We start from the raw sequence: 18,216 nt of genomic DNA on the forward strand, positions 1-18,216 counted from the left end.
TTATCTCCATATAAGATAAACAAAATTGTTTTGTTCACATTATAACGTTCGTTCGTCTCCAACAGATAGAATGATTTTGTTTGCTTCTCCAGCACAGTGGCGACTGTGGACAGACGAGATGTTGGGAAAACCAATTACGTAACCAAAACAAGTCGGGAAGAAACTGGCAGGCAGCCCCTTCAGTTCACTTATATGAAGTTTATAATCCCAACAGACAACATAGAATTTAAAAAAAAAAAAAAAGATACCCTGATGAAAAACTAAAAGAAGAAGGAATTATCAATGATAACGTCCTTCTTATTGAAGGTATTGTAGTATTTTGCTGAATTGAATTGAATATAGAATTTAGGCCTAAGGCCAAGCACTAGAGCCTATGAGGGCATTCAGCCCTGAAACGGAAATCGACAGTAAAAGATTTGAAAAGTGTAACAGGAGGAAAGTCTAGCAGTTGCACTATGAATCAATTGTTAGGAGAGGGTGGAAAGTAAGACGGAAGAGATTATGAAAGGAGGTACAGTTAACGGAACCAGGGGTTGCAGGCAGCTAGGAAACCTCACCGCAAGGCATGCTGCAAAGAAATCCATAAGCCAATCTCTCTCTCAGCTGGAATTGTGGGAGTTATCTGCACAGTGCTCCACCCTTATTGGAATAGTTCAGGGACGAATTTAGAAGTGACTGTTACCCTGTCATTTTCTTGGACTTCTGTTTTTGGGGGGAGGCATAATGAATGCAAATACAGACGCACATTGTTGCTCTTTAGACCGAATTAGTGAATTATATACCTGGTACTTGGTCAGGTGTGGAGTAGCAGATAGGACTTGCTGAGAATCAGGGTTATATATATATATATATATATATATATATATATATATATATATATATATATATTAGTATGTTCTGAGTTAGTCTTAATAATTCTAACACCTCATGTTATGATGGAAATAAAAATTCAATGACCTTACAAGGAAAATTTTGCCTGTTCATTTATGTAGATCTCCGGGTCCTATTATAATCAATTGCTACTTGCAAAAGTCCGCTAAGATTTGTTCAGGCCCTGCCCATGTCTTTCCTCTTTAACGAGGCTTCGGACTGGCTAGATGAAAATCCGTGTTTAAGCAGGCAAAACTGATTTATGTTAAATTTATTTGTCATTATATCAAATAATCATTCTTATCGTAAACTTACCAGAGGAACTTAACACAAACTCTTAACTTAAAATTTCCAGTAAAAAAATTTCTGAAGGGTCAAACGTCTTGTGAGGTTGAAGGGATTATTCAAAATGAAAACCTCATAAATGCTCTAAAGTTACCTACAATGAAAATATAAACATTGCAAACACACTTATATTTGTTCATTGTATAAATGATTCCACACATAGTAATCTTAAAATAAGGCTTCGTAATGGAATACGTTATTACGATTTGGTTCAAAGAGTATTAGTATTCGTAGCTACTATAGGAGGAGCTGTAGCCAGCGTGAGTAGGCCTACACAATCTAGATCGTGCCTGAGCAAAACCTAGGTATTGAAGAGAAGACCCTTGGACTCATCGCAAAAATTAGTCGAAGTTGTAGCAAGGGCAGGTCGGAAAGAGTTATAGCAACAACAAAGAAAGGAGAATAAAAATAAAAGCAAAAGAGAAGAATCCAGTTTTCAGGGTAAGGAACTGGCCAATGCTCAAGAGTCGACTGAGTGGCTAACAGAGCTGTGGATCTGACTGACTTCCGTCTTGGGGTCGTAAGTGGCGTAGGATGTACTCAGAGGCTTGTAGATAGTTCCCCTCAGGTGGTGCAAGGAACGACCAACCTGGTTTTTTACCTGTTTAAGGAAAAACGAAATAAGCTGAAATCAATCATGGCAAATAACTCGGTCAGCTTTTAAACATACAGATCGTGGATTTACCCTCTCAAGTGACAAACAAAAAGTATATACAGTTCCAGCAGAAATAATGACTTTTCTGTTACTCTTGACTTTCCTTCCCTTTCCTTTTCCTTGCTTTCTCCTTGCCTGACTAGGAAAAGGAAATGGTGTCAGGTTGCCCTTCCCATGTGCCTTTATTCTCTGAATTTATGGAACGCTAGCGGAGCCTTTTCATAATATTCTTCAGAGTGTGGTTCGTGCATGGAGAAAGAACGGGGAAAGAAAAGGTAACAGACAGGATGCATGACTGATATTTTAAGAACAATTAAGTTTTAGAATGTCCTTACCAAGTAAAAAGTGTAATGAGTAAGACAAAAGTGATGGGGAAAGATTGGCTGTTGATGAGATTCCCCTGTATACCTTCACGGATTGGGAAGTTTCAAGACAAGACTATGACTACATACACACACACACACACACACACACACACACATATATATATATATATATATATATATGTATAATTATACACGTGTATAATTATATCGTATATGTGTTTGTGAAGTTGCATGTACACAATGTTTACATATGCATGTATGTATAGACACACTAGGGAGTACATACACATGAACCATTTACTGTTTGCAACTAACCTCTTGATTCATGTAACAGTAGACGACAGCCACATACAGACCCTGGAGGCCATCTACACCCGTGGCCAAGAAAGAATACACCTGGAAATAATATTCACATTCATATGTTTTAAAAATGATACTATAATAACCTACCAAACGCAGCAAAGCTTAATATTTCAGTTGCCTTATTTTCTCGCCAAATTTCTGTTATCGTAATTGCAATGTGTCCTAATTCATGTGCCTATGCATAATATGTAATGTTACTCACGTGCATTCCGATGCATGGCGTCGTATAGGGAGGAACTACGAATGTGATGAAAAACTGCAGTCCAAACATAGGTAACAGGAACATGGTAGCCTTAACCGCTCTCCTGAAATCAGTGAGGAACTTTGTGTAATTTTAAAATACCTTTAAAGTGAAAATCTTGTAATGCAAGATTTTTATTCTAATATTCGACATAAGTCAGTTTTTTTAATTAACTTTATCTGTTTTTGTTTTTTAAATAAAAACAAAAATATTCATAGGTCAAGAAATAATTAAAACTTTTCAAATGCAACAGTATGCAGCGTAATGTATAGCGTTTATTCCATTTGTCAATTTAAATTTATACCCACTTATTTGCCACTGCTCCATCGTCACTGACGCTTTTCATCTGTGTAACCACAACCCGAGTCATATTTGCTAGCAAAATATCGTATTCACCTGAAAGAGAAATTAGCAACGAACGGTAGAACAATTTAAAGTTCAAATTAATTTGTATTTTGGCAACAAGCAGTAAAGTTGCCATTTAATATTTTAAATACTTTTTTTTAAGCTGATCGCATACTTACCAGAATAGAGAATTTATGATATAGCTTTGTGAGTGATTCAAGAAATGACATCAAACAGTAGCTTACCACTAAGATGACAAGTTTCGGAAGTTCTGTTATGAGGTAGAGATGTCGATCGTCGCCATGTTGGTCTCCCAGCCAGCATTGGTAGTCTTCGAGTAGTGCACGACTCAAGGCCCAAGAGCAACACAAAACAATTGGTGGGACTGTGTCAAGGACAACAATTAAGAAAAGCTTACGTGTAAATCGGTAAGTGTATTTCTTATAGTTACAAAAGGTACTTCATTTTCGGTAAGGTATCACATGCTCAGAATTATGTTGATGTTACAATATCATAGGGAAGGCAAGATCTTATCTTAACCGAATAGCACCAACTTAGGCCTAGTTGGTTTAGAGATCGTGTGCATTTAGAATATTAATGGATTTCTCTCCCGATTATATTGTGCTTGCAGGGATTTAACAGCACACATTTACGACAGGTTGCAATTTCAAGGAATTTAACAGATTACTAAAACTGGAGGTTGTAAGAAACTATTTTGGTGTTGAAGGTTTCTGAGTCTGGCCATTAGACCAGCACAAGAAGTAGTAAAACGGCAATTGTAAAATTGAGCAAATTTGGACTAAATGAATTATTGAATGACGGCTAGGCTATGCGAAGAACCAAATATGTCTTTGAAGTTTATCTTAGCATTTGACGAGATGCAGTTTTCAACAAATTATTGTGCCATTCATCGCAGGATTTGTTTTCAGCGATCAACAGAACTTCACTTGGCGCCATTTTTCAGACAAAGATGTTGACGGAAATAGCTTTCTTAGCTATTTCTGCAGTTAACGTGTTAGCTGTCAGTCATAAGACTGTTGAAAACTTTGCTATAGAAACAGAATGAGATACTTTCCTAAATATACCAGTTTTAAGCAGCAGTAGCCTAATCGATGCTCTGCATGTAACGCACTGTTTTGGCGCCATTTCTCCAAACGGTTTTGGGATGGTTAGGTTAGGCTCAATGTTCAACCCTTTTTCCAATGGTCTTAGCCAGATTTCCTACGTAATTAGGTGTTTACGTTTAGAAAGAAAATTCATCAACATGTAGACGTTTTAATGCCTCAGTTGTATATATTTAATGCTTTTGAAAAGTATATGATGTTTGTGTAAGTGCCATACTTTCACTGAGGATGATTGGAAAGTGCTTTTGTTGAATTAATTGAATATAGAGTTTAGGCCATAGGCCTAGCACTGGGACCAATGAGGTCATTCAGCGATGAAACGGAAATTGGCAGTAAAAGTTTGAAAACCTCGCAGTTGCACTATGAATCAATTGTTAGGAGACGGTGAAAAGTAAGATGGAAGAAAGAGAATATGAAAGGAGGAACAGTAAAAGGAACAAAGGGTGCAGTTAGGGGCCGAGGGCACGCTGCAAAAAACCTTAAGGAATGCCAACACTGCACCTCATGAGGTCCACTGACGGCGCTACCCTCCTACCGGGTGAGAGTGTTTTTGTTTTGGTGGCTACTCCGTCTCCTAAATAATTACCAGTGAACCGATAAACTGTAATTTTCTTAAAGGACCCTTAATGACTTAACATTACTTTTTATGATTATTCTTTGTTACCTCGTCAATTTGAATGTCTTAGATACCATTCGCGTTGCCGGTGAATAGGACGGTAGCCAATGATGCATTAATTATAGATTATGTACAGCTTCATCAGGCGCCATATTAAGCATTATTCGTGATCTAACCTTTTCAGTGACGACCTACCGACCGAAAGCTATTATCCGTATAAAAAAATGATAAAATTATGATTATCTGCGAATTTTATGAACCGTGGTAGACGGGCTAATTAAAAGGTTCTAGTTATATTATTATGTCTATTGCAGTTTGCAGTATGTTGTAAAATTTTACGTTATTTGGCATCGATTCGATATAAACAAGGAATTGCCCGTTTCCTCGGCAAAGCATCTTGCCAGACAGGGATAATGTCGTAAATATAAAAGCTAGACAAATAACAGTACATTAAACTAAAGCTCCCTTTGAAATATTCATTCCTAAAGTATACCTAGACGTCAGCAAGCTAAAGCCACAATTTCCATGATATTTGTTCTCGGTAACTATTCATTTCTGAGGGAAATGGTGTTGTAGAAAAGTTGTTCAAATAGGTGAGGAAAAAAAAAAAGAACCTGAGCAATTATGGACTGCTTGTAAAATAATACTTAAGAAATATTTTCAGTATAAAATGGTACTGATTCCAAATTAAGGTAATTAAGTGGTCAGTGATATCGTCAAGGTTTAATTATGGTTTAGTAATCAGTCATAAACGGTTGAAGGACCAACTTTTTTTAACGAGATTTATATTTGACATATAAAGTGTAATTTATTTATTTAATTATCCATTTATTTATCGCAGAATAGCATTACCTTTCAGTTTTAGACATATGATTTTGGGATTTGATTGTTAGCAACATTTCCCAGCCTCCAGTTTTAGTTAAGGTGTCTTATGTTTCAGATGATATTAGGTACTGTAATTCCTGTCGGTCACCCTTCCATGGATGTGCCCCATTATTTCTCTCTCTCTCTCTCTCTCAAATCAATTTCCCATTTTATTTGGGCCATTTTGTGCTAAAATTCAAAGAAATAGAGTAAGAAGGTGAACTCACCCCATCCCACGAGGACGTACACATAGGTCTTGCCCCTCCCGGAGAAAGCGGCCACGATGAGCCGATGCAAATAGAGGCTCTCGGACAGCATCCAACTCCAGACGGCGACGCTGAAGACCTTCGTGAGGAAGACCAAGACTTTGCACCCAGCAGTGTTGTCATCCAGCAACGTATTAGTCTTAGAAATAGACGAGGGGGAATAAGTTCTTTAATTTTATATATTTGAAACAGTCTCTATTTTTTGTTAACTTTGTTTTTATAACTGTTTTTCTTTTTGCTCTCCCAAACACAAGACAAGACCTTACGTTATGTAAACCGTTTCATTAATGTCTTAAAAATATCTCACAAGAAAAACAAAATAATTTTCTTTTAGTCTCACCTCAGTGTATTCCGGTATCCTCAGAACAGCTACGTCTAAAAGACTGAAAAAAGCCTTGAAGAAAAGGGCCCAAAATAAGTTCAGGTGTAGGATGAACCTCTGAGCTCGAAGTGGTCTGCCGAGGACCATACAGTAAATTCGTTATCAACCTATTTGGCCATATATATATACTGTATATGCAGGGCCATGGAGCTGCATTTAAATACGTGTGTATATGTGTATATATATATATATATATATATAATATATATATATATATATATATATATATATGCATATATTAAAGCCAAACACTTTGCTGAGAAGAACGGTTAAAATCTACAAGTAAAACAAAATTTTCTACAGATCTAATTACAAAGAGCAGTGGCAGGAACATAACCAAATGATGCGACAGAGAGCAGCACCATTGTCCTCTTCCTCCCTTACCTGTAATAAGGGATGATGATCACAGCAGGTATAAGGACGACCATGGAGGCAGCGTGCATGGTCACTTCCCAGTAGTAGTTGATCAGATGGTACTGGCGATGGCTGCAGGTGGCATATTCCGTCTGCTCCCTGCCACTAGCGTCCCGTGCCCACGTTCCGTTTGGCCAGCATGTTTTCGTCCCTTTGACTGTAATTGTCATGGCTAATTATTCAAACTACAAATGGCTTTTGAAAACGCAGTAGCGTGGATGTTGATGATTCAGATTAAGAGAAACAGTAAATAATGTTACATTTGCGGTTCCTCAGGGTTGTGTTCTAGGACCACAACTTTTAATACATTCGTGCGATATGAGGTGTGACTTGATAACAAGCTCTTCATGCTTGTGCAAAAGATGTTGCTGATACTCTTAACAATCATTTGACAGAAATTAGTGCTTGGATTCAAATTATGGAGATGAAGCTAGAGCATATCAAAACTCTCGGTAATTGGTAATAAGTGAAGGGGATTGGATCCTCCCACCTTTTAGGGGTAATGCCGTCAGTGCACCTCTAACGGTCCCCTGTAGGCATTACTTAAGGTTCTTTGCAGTATCCCTTCGGCCCCTGGCTGCAATCCTTTCGTTCTTTTTACTGTACCTCCATTCGTATTCTCTTTCTTCCATCTTGTTTTCCACCATCTCTTAACAACTGTTTTATGGTGCAAAGCAAAGTTTTCCTCCTGTTACACCGTTAAAACCTTTTACTCTCAATTTCCCTTTTAGCGCTGAATGACCTCATATATTCCATTCCTTTGGATCCTCCATTCAGATCTTTTCATTGAATGTTTCTTTGAGTTTAGGCAACTTATTTAGAGTGCTAGGTGTCATTCATGATTGCAAATACACTTTTGAGAAACTTAAACGATATATCTTATCTTCAGTTGTAGAGAAATCCGTTTATTGAGCTGTTTTTGAGAAAGTCTTTCAAGATTTTTGGAGACCTGGTTTAATTTTTATACTCATACGTTTTGAAAATTTCCTTCCGGTTATATTAAACTTCTTATTCCAGATCTTAGTGTTATTTTCTGGTACCTTGTTTCAGCGAGCTCATTGTGCATATATACAGTATCAGAGTTGCCAATAAAATGCTTACTTGTTGAGACGACTTACATGAGTGTAATGTTAAAGTTGATTTATTATTAGCCTTACTAAATTTACTTTGTCATTTATCTTATTTATTTTTCGGTGTTATTTCTCTCATATTGTTTATTCTTTACTTCTGTATTTCTTTTCCCCCACTGAGCAGCTCTCCTGTTAGGCCCCCTGGGCTTGTATCATTTTCCTGCCGGGTTGCAGCTATGCTGATAATTGGACCACGTGAATATGTACACATAATGAATAATGCTAACTATGGGCATTTACTGCGAAAAGTATTTGAAGAAACAAGTAAAAGATCTCATTAAAAAAGTGCAAGAAATATTTTTAGTCATGTTTATGTGTATATGCACACATCCTCCGATGACGTTTTAAGACTCGGATAAATTTTAGGGCCTGTTATTAAAAAAAAAACTATATGAAAATAGAATCTGTAGATGGTTTTATAGATATGAAACAGGGGGTTCGAGATTTGAACCAGGATTATTGTTTAGCTCTCTATTACAATAAAAGAAGTCTGAAAAGGGTAATTTAGTAAATGGCAACATGCTTGTTTTTATAGTTAAACAACCAAGCTATATGTACTTTTAAATACAACTTAAAAATGTACTAAGGTCAATATATATATATATATATATATATATATATATATAATATATATATATATATATATACATATGCATATATATAAAACATGTAGTTAACATTATTGTACTCACGGGCACATTCAGGCTGGCCTTTGTACGCATGAGGGGACACACAGACACGAGACCACCTCTCCCGCCGTTGTATATCAGGAAAACATGACCATCCGTCCCAAGTAGCAGGGCAGAAGACCTTCCCTTCTGCAGGAGGAATTAGAATGGTAAGAAATTTATTTTTTATTTTTCGATATCCATTTATTTTAAGTAACATTTTTGAATTTTAGCTAGTGCTCAGGTTCCTGTTTTCAAATGGTAATTGGTTATATTCCTAATTTTACAGTGTTTTAACATTTCATTATCCGTTTTATTAAACCTACCACTTTCTGACATCGCTGTGTTGTAACTATTGCATAAATGGAGGCACATAGATTTCACCTTATATGTTGGGTTTATTTGTAAGTATTCCTTACTTACTTATGATACGAAAATAAAGCTTTAGGAAAAATATTAGGCACCAGATGGCAGGATAGGAAATTCCAAATGTAATGATAAAAGGGACATGGAGATGGTTTAGGCGTGTCCTTCTGACAACCTGTAAGGAGAATGATAAGCGGTAATGTCAGCTGGGTCCATGTGGGCATCAGAAGGGTTGTAAGACCCAGACCTACATGGATGCGAACTGAGAGGAGCGGAGGTTGGAGATTTATGGAGGCAAATAAAGCACTGGGAAGACGAGAGAGTGCAATTTCGAGGAGACTCTCTGCACAAGGTGTTGGAGGCGGTGGTGATTATTACTGATTCTTTTTTAGTAATTCTTAGCTACTTATATTTGATGTAAAATGTAACATATTTGTAAGACCTTATTCAAATGCCCCATATTCCAGTAATAAGTGTACTAGAGGTAAACGGAATAAGTCGTTAACGAATAGTTTAAATGTTTCCTTGGTTCAAAAACTTATTCTGGGATCCTTGGTAATACATATAGGTCTTTTTATATTTCCTCCTTATTGGTACTGGTGACCGATACTTTAAGGACGTACAGTACATTCTTATATATATGAAATTCGATGTTTTACGTAATAGTATCTAAAGCAGTTTTTGCTCTCCATGTCCCTTGTGCTGTCGGTTTGACATGCTCATAAGTTCCTCGTTGGACGAGTCGGCAGAGTTCTCGGCTAGCACTCTGCAAGGCCCGAGTTCGAGTCTCCGGCCGGTCAGTGAAGAATTAGAGGAATTTATTTCTGGTGATAGAAATTCATTTCTCGCTATAATTGGTTCGGATTCCACAATAAAACAGGTCCCGTTGCTAGGTAACCAGTTGGTTCTTAGCCACGTAAAATAAGTCTAATCCTTGGGCCAGCCCAGAGGAGGCTGTTAATCAGCTCAGTGGAGTGGTTAAACTAAGGTATACTTAACTTTTTTTTTGACATGCTCATAATTATGTAATGATGTATATGTAACCGTTGTTGATAAAACAGAGCAAGATCGTTATTGCAGCGTTTATAGTGAATCTTCATGTCAACGTAACCATTGTTTTATAGAAAATTCCTGTATTCCAAATAAGGTACAGTAACCTGACAGTTAAAATTGTATAAGTAATTTTTACTCTAAAGTAAATAATCTTTAACATTACCCGATTCTGATGTTTTGTTTTGCATGTAATAGGCGAGGAGGTTACGTTCGCAGCAACTAACGGCCTCTCGACAGCATCCCTCCAGCTTGGCTGCTTCCAAGATATCTGAGAGCGATGACGTCACTGCCATCCATCCATCTCCGTCGTCCGGATCAAAATAGTACGTGCTGTTCTGTGGAAGTTTTTGGGATTAAGGTAAGAAACGAATTTTGCTCTTTAGAGGTACTTTTTCTGTTAATTTGCTTTTTGTTATACATATGACGTAGTTGAATTTATGTATATCGTAACCTTATCTGAAAACATGACGTCCATCCTTGGCTTGCCGTCGGACAACGTGATTTTATTCGTGACAACTTTGAGATTATATTTCCTCCTGTGGGGCGGCGTGAAGAAATAACACCAGAAACACGTCTGGTGGTGGTAATAGTTTTCCTCTATCGGATAATAGTCCATTACTCCAAAACCCATTCGGCACGTGGCAAGAGTTTTTGTCGGGATCAGACTGCTGGTTGTACGGTTTTTGTGATTCAGGAGACTCGCCTGGGAAGGAGTGCTCTCGTCTATTTCAACGAGATCTTCCACAGAGAACGCGGCCTTATCAACATCGTTTGTTGCCATGGCAACGCAGAAGCTTGCCTGTGAAGTAGAATATATTGCAAGTGACTGGTGTATAATGCCTGATTGGCTTCTTATAGATTTAAACTATTTTCATTCAGTGCTTTGTCCAGAAGACGGATGAGTCAGCGGGAAAGTATATTTCCAAGATATGTAGTGAATCCTACACAACTACAACAACAAAGATGACAATATATAATGAAAATAATGATAGTAATAACTAGTAACAATTAATGCTTTTACTCTATTACTTAACGCAATAGATTTATCTATACAGTACATTGACATGCTGACAGTTAAGCCAGCCCCTGTGCCTTTACAAATTTGCACCATTTACTTTGCCTAGGTTTTGAATAATATTTAGTTATTATTTAGTTTTTTCGCTGTTTAAATGACATTGGATGCCCCGAATATAGATGCTGATTTTATTCTGTCCTTTCGGAATATGTTTATTATTGTTTGTAACCTGGTTCTCTTATTTAAGATTTAATTACGATTACTCCTTTTCTCGTCTCATCAGTATGTGTTGTCTCCGGTTTTATTTGTGCAAGGGGCGTTTTCTTTAGTACAGTTGAAGAAAACGGTAATATTCATTGCAGCTCGATTTTGTTCGCGTATGTTTATCGGACTTTGTCATTGTTGTTGTTGCTGCTGCTGCTGCTGTTATTGTTAATGAAACAGGTCGATATTATGAAGGAAATCAGTTATTCAGAAATAATGTGAAGGCAGGACAGCATAGTATTTATCATTCTCTAAGTCATCTGAGACCTACTTAAAAATTCTCTCTCTCTCTCTCTCTCTCTCTCTCTCTCTCTCTCTCTCTCTCTCTCTCTCTAAGTTCCTCGTTGGACAGGTCATTACCGTTCTCGGCTAGCACTCTGCTGGCCCACGTTCGAGTCTCCGACCGGCCAATGAAGAATTAGAAGAATTTATTTCTGGTGATAGAAATTCATTAATCGTTGTAATATGGTTCGGATTCCACAATAAGCTTTAGGTCCCGTTGCTAGGTAACCAATTGGTTCTTAGCCGCGTAAAATAAATCTAATCCTTCTGGCCAGCCCTAGGAGAGCTGTCAATCAGATCAGTGGTCTGGTTAAACTAAGGTATATTTCTCTCTCTCTCTCTCTCTCTCTCTCTCTCTCAAAAGTTCTTTAATTTGTCACAACATTCACAAAAGTTCTTTAACTTGTAAATTTTTTTCATTGTTGCATTTCAACCAGTGCGCATATTTAGGAATAAGTTCGGCAAGTTCTTAGATAACCCCTGGTCATTTCAGCGACCCAAACCTAACCCAATCTGGCACCAAGTACCCAGTCCCACTAGTTTTGATACAATGACAATCAATACAGTAAAGACCGAATCCACAGTATAGGACATGCGTAGTCGAAAATATTATTTTCAACAGCACCACTCTTCAGAAAGTCTTCCATTATTATTATTATTATTATTATTATTATTATCTTACTGATATGTAGTGTTTTTTTAATCATATCATGGTTTCCTTCTTTATTAGGTAAGTATAAAAATTCGAAACAATAAAAATCACAGCATCTTCTTCGGGAGCCTATCTCCAGTTATAATAAGGTACCGGAGAAGAAGCCTGCCAGTGGATGTGATTTCCAAATCAAGAAAAATAAAGCTTATTTATAAATTCGTCATTTATTTTATATTTGTTTAGAAGTGTGTTGCTAATAGATCGGGAATAATTATTGATGTTAAAGTTTTTTTTTCCTTTTACTAATATTGTCGTTGTGGTGGTGGTTACTGTTATTTTTATTATTATCAGAATGATCATCAGTGTTCTTTGCAGAAATGCAGGGCTATTATTTATAGTAGTAGCAGTAGTAGTAGTCCAGGATCAAAGACACGACGGTATTCTCTCTGATGGTTACCTCCCTTAAAAAAAAACATTTCAAGACGAAACCCTGAAGAAGGCCTCTTGTAGGGAGAGTGAAGGGACGAAGCATTCAACCCCTCAAACCGTAACGGCTGCTTCAAGTGGCACTTGATCCGTGGAAGCCCCACCCGCTCGAGTTGGAGCGACAAGCTCCTGTCTTCTTTGAGGTTGTGGGATGGTGGTGGTGGTGGAGGGGGGAGGCAGGGAGTAAATAAATGTGAAGGGGAGGATAAGGCGAAGGAGATATGGGAAGAGGGACCAGAGAAATGCGTCTCAATTTTGGGCAGATGGGAGATGTGTGTAAGGCTGTGAAGTGTCTTGAGTTACAGGGTATTTATGTGCTGGTCTTGGCCGCGTTTGTATACTAGCCCGTGCATTTATTCCCAAGGGTGCACAAACACACACATATATATATAATATATATATATATATATATATATATATATATATATTTATATATATATTTGTATATATAATATATATATACTGTAATATGTATAGGTTCCTCATTGGGGTCGGTATCGTTCTCGCTAGCACTCTGCTGTGCCCGTGTTCGATTCTCCGACTGGCCAATGAAGAATTAGAGGAATTTATTTCTGGTGATAGAAGTTTCATTTCTCGTTATAATGTGGTTCGAATTCCACAGTAGCTGTAGGTCCCATTGCTAGGTAACCAGTTGGTTCTTAGCCAAGTAAAATAAATCTAATCCTTCGGGCCAGCCCTAGAGAGTTGTTAATCAGCTCAGTGGTTCTGGTTAAACTAAAGGTATCTTAACTTAATATTATATATATATATATATATATATATATATATATATATATATATATATATATATATATTATATATATATATATATATATATATATATATATATATATATATATATATATATATATATATATATATATATCTATATATATATATCTGGGGTAATGCCATCAGTTCACCTATGCGGTGCACTGTAGGTTTTTTGCAGGGGTAAGCGTCACCTATCACGAGGCCCTGTAGATGCATCCTTCGGCCCCCTTTCATTCCATTTACTGTACCTCCGTTCTTATTTTCTTTCTTGTGTCTTTGTGTCTCCATCCTCTCGTAACAATCTTTTCACAGTGCAACTGCGAGGTTTTCTTCCTGTTACACCTTTATTGCCTAATTACTCTCTTTTTCCCTTCCAGCGCTGAATAACTTCATAAGTCCCCACTTTTGGCCTTTAGCCTAAATAATTCCATTCCATATATATATATATATATATATATATTTTATATAAATACATACACATACTATATATACGTGTATATATATTTATATGATATATCTATATATAAATATATATGTTTGTATGTATATATACTTTGCTTTAGAGTTCACTTGCGATCCTTGCATTCTTCTTCTTCGTTATTGTCAGCCTTTTCCATTTGAAAGCTGTCCCTTTTGCTTCGTCGAACTAGTACTTCCTATGTCTGCCATGTGCACACCTCTTTACGAATGAAATATGAAAGTCTCAGTGGGAAATAAAGGGTCCTCTCTCTCTCTCTCTCTCTCTCTCTCAGAACAGTATTAAGTAAACTTACCAATATTTGAATGAAGATAACCGCCTTGAAAGCATCCATGGCACCTGATGATTTTCCTGCCTTCGAGTCACTGGTTAAACCTTCTCCACCTTATTGGAAACTTCATTTTCCTTTTCTCTGTCACTGAAATGTCACCATTAGCGCTTCACAATTAAGCATGCAATTTGGGTTCGATATAATGTTACAGGTATTTGCAGTGCATGTTATGGTGCTTAATTGTTTTACACCATATTCCAACCACGACTGAGATTATACCTTGAAATCTATGTTACAGCGTACAAGTATTTTGTGAGGGTTGATAAGATAACAAGGATGAAGACTAAAGCCAATAACAGGATACATTTATTTTGTTTTATCTGAAATGGTTAATATCACACGTTACTTTGCTCCAAGCTATGGTAGGCTGGCTTGAAATTTGTACTAGTTTTGATATTGATTTGTGCACAACAGAATCGCAAACCTCAAGTAAGAGCCACTTTTTTTATAAGCCCCTGTGTGCAGTCACGGGACATCTAATAATTGACCGTTAGTCCGTCTGTCAATCTGTCCGGACCTCTATAAGTCAAGCTGACTTCCTCAGGTTGATATTTTTGAAAAGCTATAAAATTAACAGCTTCCAAGGCAAGACGTTAATATCACGACCATCGACAGGTGATGGGGATTCAGCATTTTATGAGGTGGATCCAAGTTATTCTGAGATTAGAGGTCAGGAGTTGAATAGGAATTGACCGTCGGCATGGGCATTTTGTTACTCTATCACGTCTTGTTTGCGATTTTAATTTTAGGTAATTTATAAACTTGTTTTGAAATTAATTGTTTTCTCAGGAGGTTACCACATTTGATGAGATAAAAGAGGTAAAATATCTACATTTCACAACATTTTAAATCTCCAGCAATCCAAAGTGCACATCCACACTGATGAGATTTAGTCTTGATACGAGTGTCATTGCCTTTTCTTCCTGCTTGTTTGAGACACATTATCTTCTTGAACTTTTATATATATATATATATATATATATATATTTTAATGTGTATTATATATATAGGAGCGTGTATATATGTATATATATATATATATATATATATATATATATATATATATATATATATATATATATATATATATATATATATATATATATATATATATATACAGTTTATATATAGTGATAGAAAAGAATAAGGAAAAAATGGTGAAGGAAAGAACTCAAAGAGAAAAAGGGCTCAGAGAAAGAGAGAGAGAGAGAGAGAGAGAGAGAGAGATAAAAAATTGGGAGAGGGAGAACGAGAAAGGTGCGTCGTTTCCTTTCGCATTTCACACCTGATAAGACATAATATCATTTAAAGAAGATAAGGAACTGATAATGAGTGTCACTTACCAAGGTTTACTCGTTGCTATCTGGCTAAAGAATGTCTCTATGTTGATATAGTCTTACATTTTGTCATAGGAAAAACATCGTCAGTGGAAATGCTTTGTGTGACTTCAGAATGCTACAGTGAACGCAACAATCATGCAAGGAAAGTCCTGTGTTCGTCTTTTTCTTCCATTTTTTATTTCTGGATGATGTTATGTCTAATCAGGTGTGAATTGCGAAAGGGGGCGCCGAGCCTCTCTCTCTCTCTCTCTCTCTCTCTCTCTCTCTGTCTTCTGTCTCTCTCTCTCTCTTTCACTTAACTCTTTTCTTTCTGATTTCTTTCTTTCACTGTCTCCCTCATCTTATTCTATATATACATATATATATGTATGTGTACAGTATATGTATATATATAGTTATATATATACATATATATATATATATATATATATATATATATATATATATAATATATATACACGCAAAACTAATCGTGGTTTTGAATTTTTCATTCACTTTTCTTTCTTCTTTTCATTCCGCTTAGATGGAATTTGTTATGACAGAAGGCATTATAAGCCTGAAAAGTGATGAAGTTGAATTTCTTGCACACAGTTGCCTTTCGGATATTTCACCAAGGAGTCAAAACGTTGTAACACATTATTACTCAACACTCCACTTATTCACTTATTCCTTGCACTCATTGTTAGGCTTTAGACTGATCCTGACTGGATAAATGTTTTACAAAATCGTTTTCAAAAACACTGTGCTCTCTTTCTCCTCTGTTACTTTGACTCCCCCCGGTTTTGAATACATTATCTAGTAGGAGTTTTTCCGCTGAAATATTCTCTTTATATATTACATTACTCATTCTCACTGGCACATCAGTTTAGATTTGGAATTGTTCATAGTTCCTGTTATTTGTTCAGCTTTTTTGTTGTAAAACGTCCCATACACATGAGAATGTTAGTTAACAATTTATTTTCTCATTTAGAAAGTCTTCTGGAAACAAAGTTTGTCTACATCTTTTTCCCGTCGAACTGGAAAAAGTTCAATATTTGTTGAAAACAGTTTTTTTTTTTTCTCGATTAAAATGGTTTGTGTAGATTATATCACTTGAAAAAGGGCGTTATGGAATAAGACCTTCGGTAATTGATAATCCCTAACCGCTTACTAAGAAACTCAAACAATAAAGTGGGGCAACTGAGCATTCGGTTCTTACACACCCAGTGTCCACACACGAATGACTTCATTATCTCTGCGTCATTGATGCAGATTAATGGCCTCAAGTGGGCGGAGCTTCTGCTACAGAAAGGGTAGGGCATTTGGCAAAAGTAAGCGGGTTTCGTAGAGGCGTTCTTCATTTTATTCGTTATTTTTGTTATGAAATGTGTTTTTCCGTTATTTCTCTTTCATGGTTTGTTCTTTAGTTCTTAATTATCTCTCATCAACAGGGCTGTTTTCCCTATCAGAGCCTTTGGGATTCCAGCATTCTTTTCTTCTAATTATGGGTTGCTGTTTGGTTTGAAGTAATAATAATAATGATGATAATCATCATCATCAGCAGATAGAACGCAATAGACAAATTTCAGTGTTTGTCAAAAATAGGTATTTGTGCTGAAAAGAAAATGTGTACTCAGAAAAAAGACCACTCTCGTCTTGTACGGAAAATAATCTTATGTGATTAGAAATGATGCCGCCATCATTTTTCTCATAACTATGTGCCAATAAAAAAAACATTTATTTCGGTAAAAATATTGTGTACTTTTCAAGATTAAATGGGCGTTGTTGATAAACAGCAGATAGGCCTGTAGTCGTTAGATACTTCAAGAATAAATACGTAACAATCCTTAAGAAAATTAGCGGGAAATGAAATCTGTAGCATTGATGTTTCAAGAAATCAAAAGGACGTGAAAGAGTCAGCATTTCTGTAGTTGTCAGCTTTTATTGGATGAGAAAGAAATGACATATAATGTTACCTTTAAACCGCACGTTCTTCAGTGGAAAACTATGGAAGAAAACATTTATTTCAATTCCGTATTAGTATCTTCGTGTGATGACTCCGAATACACGAATAAAAAGGAAATGAATATCGAAGGTTATTCTTCTACCAAAAGTGAAGAGAGCGTGTCATGCACACGCAAATTTTTTCGTTTCCCTTTTAATGTGTAAAGTTTGCACCGTTGTCCTGAATTCGGAGGCTTTTTATTGGTGATTTGTGCCTGTCACAGAAGAGATGAGAGTGAATCAGTCTGGCGTCTGTAAGCATAGATCTGATTTCCTGCAGATACTACAGGCCACATGATTTTATTTTGTTTCTGTAGAAGAGAAAAAATTTACATAGGGAATTAGACCAAACTGGAGTGGACGTAGTTGCTGGTCCTGGTCTCCACTCGCCTTAACTTTATTTATTCAACCTTGGATTGCAGTCCTACGGTGCCCCCTTAAATCAAAGGCGTGTTTTTGTTTCGACATCTTTAACGTTTCAGATACAAGATTTCCTGAAGCGGATTTACGTTTTGTGCTGCGTGCGTGTGGATCCTGTTGTGACATTGACATTAAATTTTGTAAATGCATTTCAAGCATTTAA

The 18,216-nt window shown here is 36.5% G+C and overlaps 2 protein-coding genes across 5 annotated transcripts in view; one reads left to right on the forward strand and one right to left on the reverse strand.

Annotated features, from left to right (window-relative positions):
• Positions 1-1,523: 1,523 nt before the first annotated feature.
• LOC136836443 (calcitonin gene-related peptide type 1 receptor-like) lies at positions 1,524-14,630 on the reverse strand. Its single transcript, XM_067100707.1, has 12 exons — positions 14,275-14,630; positions 10,480-10,827; positions 10,192-10,363; positions 8,634-8,759; positions 6,782-6,968; positions 6,356-6,470; positions 5,977-6,154; positions 3,381-3,530; positions 3,109-3,196; positions 2,762-2,864; positions 2,512-2,592; positions 1,524-1,816 (listed from the first exon to the last, which is right to left on the reverse strand). Exons 1-12 carry the CDS (start codon positions 14,311-14,313, stop codon positions 1,676-1,678), a joined length of 1,728 nt encoding a protein of 575 aa, XP_066956808.1. The 5' UTR covers positions 14,314-14,630; the 3' UTR covers positions 1,524-1,675.
• The window catches only part of LOC136836441 (cilia- and flagella-associated protein 418-like), a 192,980-nt gene continuing 178,201 nt past the window's right edge, over positions 3,438-18,216 (forward strand). For 2 of the 4 annotated variants that reach the window (XM_067100697.1, XM_067100701.1), the window contains exon 1: positions 10,250-10,386. The gene's annotated coding sequence lies outside the window, so the exon portion shown is untranslated. Of the gene's footprint in view, positions 3,574-8,645; positions 8,780-10,223; positions 10,387-18,216 lie in introns of those variants that run through there. The other 2 variants (XM_067100698.1, XM_067100702.1) reach the window with 2 other exon arrangements.

Source organism: Macrobrachium rosenbergii, chromosome 56 (assembly GCF_040412425.1).
Source record: "Macrobrachium rosenbergii isolate ZJJX-2024 chromosome 56, ASM4041242v1, whole genome shotgun sequence".
NCBI lineage: Eukaryota > Metazoa > Arthropoda > Malacostraca > Decapoda > Palaemonidae > Macrobrachium > Macrobrachium rosenbergii.

Bases quoted from the DNA above. Each gene is read 5' to 3' on its own strand.
- LOC136836443 (XM_067100707.1), bottom strand. From the start codon at position 14,313: ATGGATGCTTTCAAGGCGGTTATCTTCATTCAAATATTG. The intron at 10,364-10,479 runs GTTACGATATAC...AAACTTCCACAG, and splicing joins ACGTCATGTTTTCAGATAAG to AACAGCACGTACTATTTTGA. The intron at 6,155-6,355 runs GTGAGACTAAAA...TCTATTTCTAAG, and splicing joins GGATACCGGAATACACTGAG to ACTAATACGTTGCTGGATGA.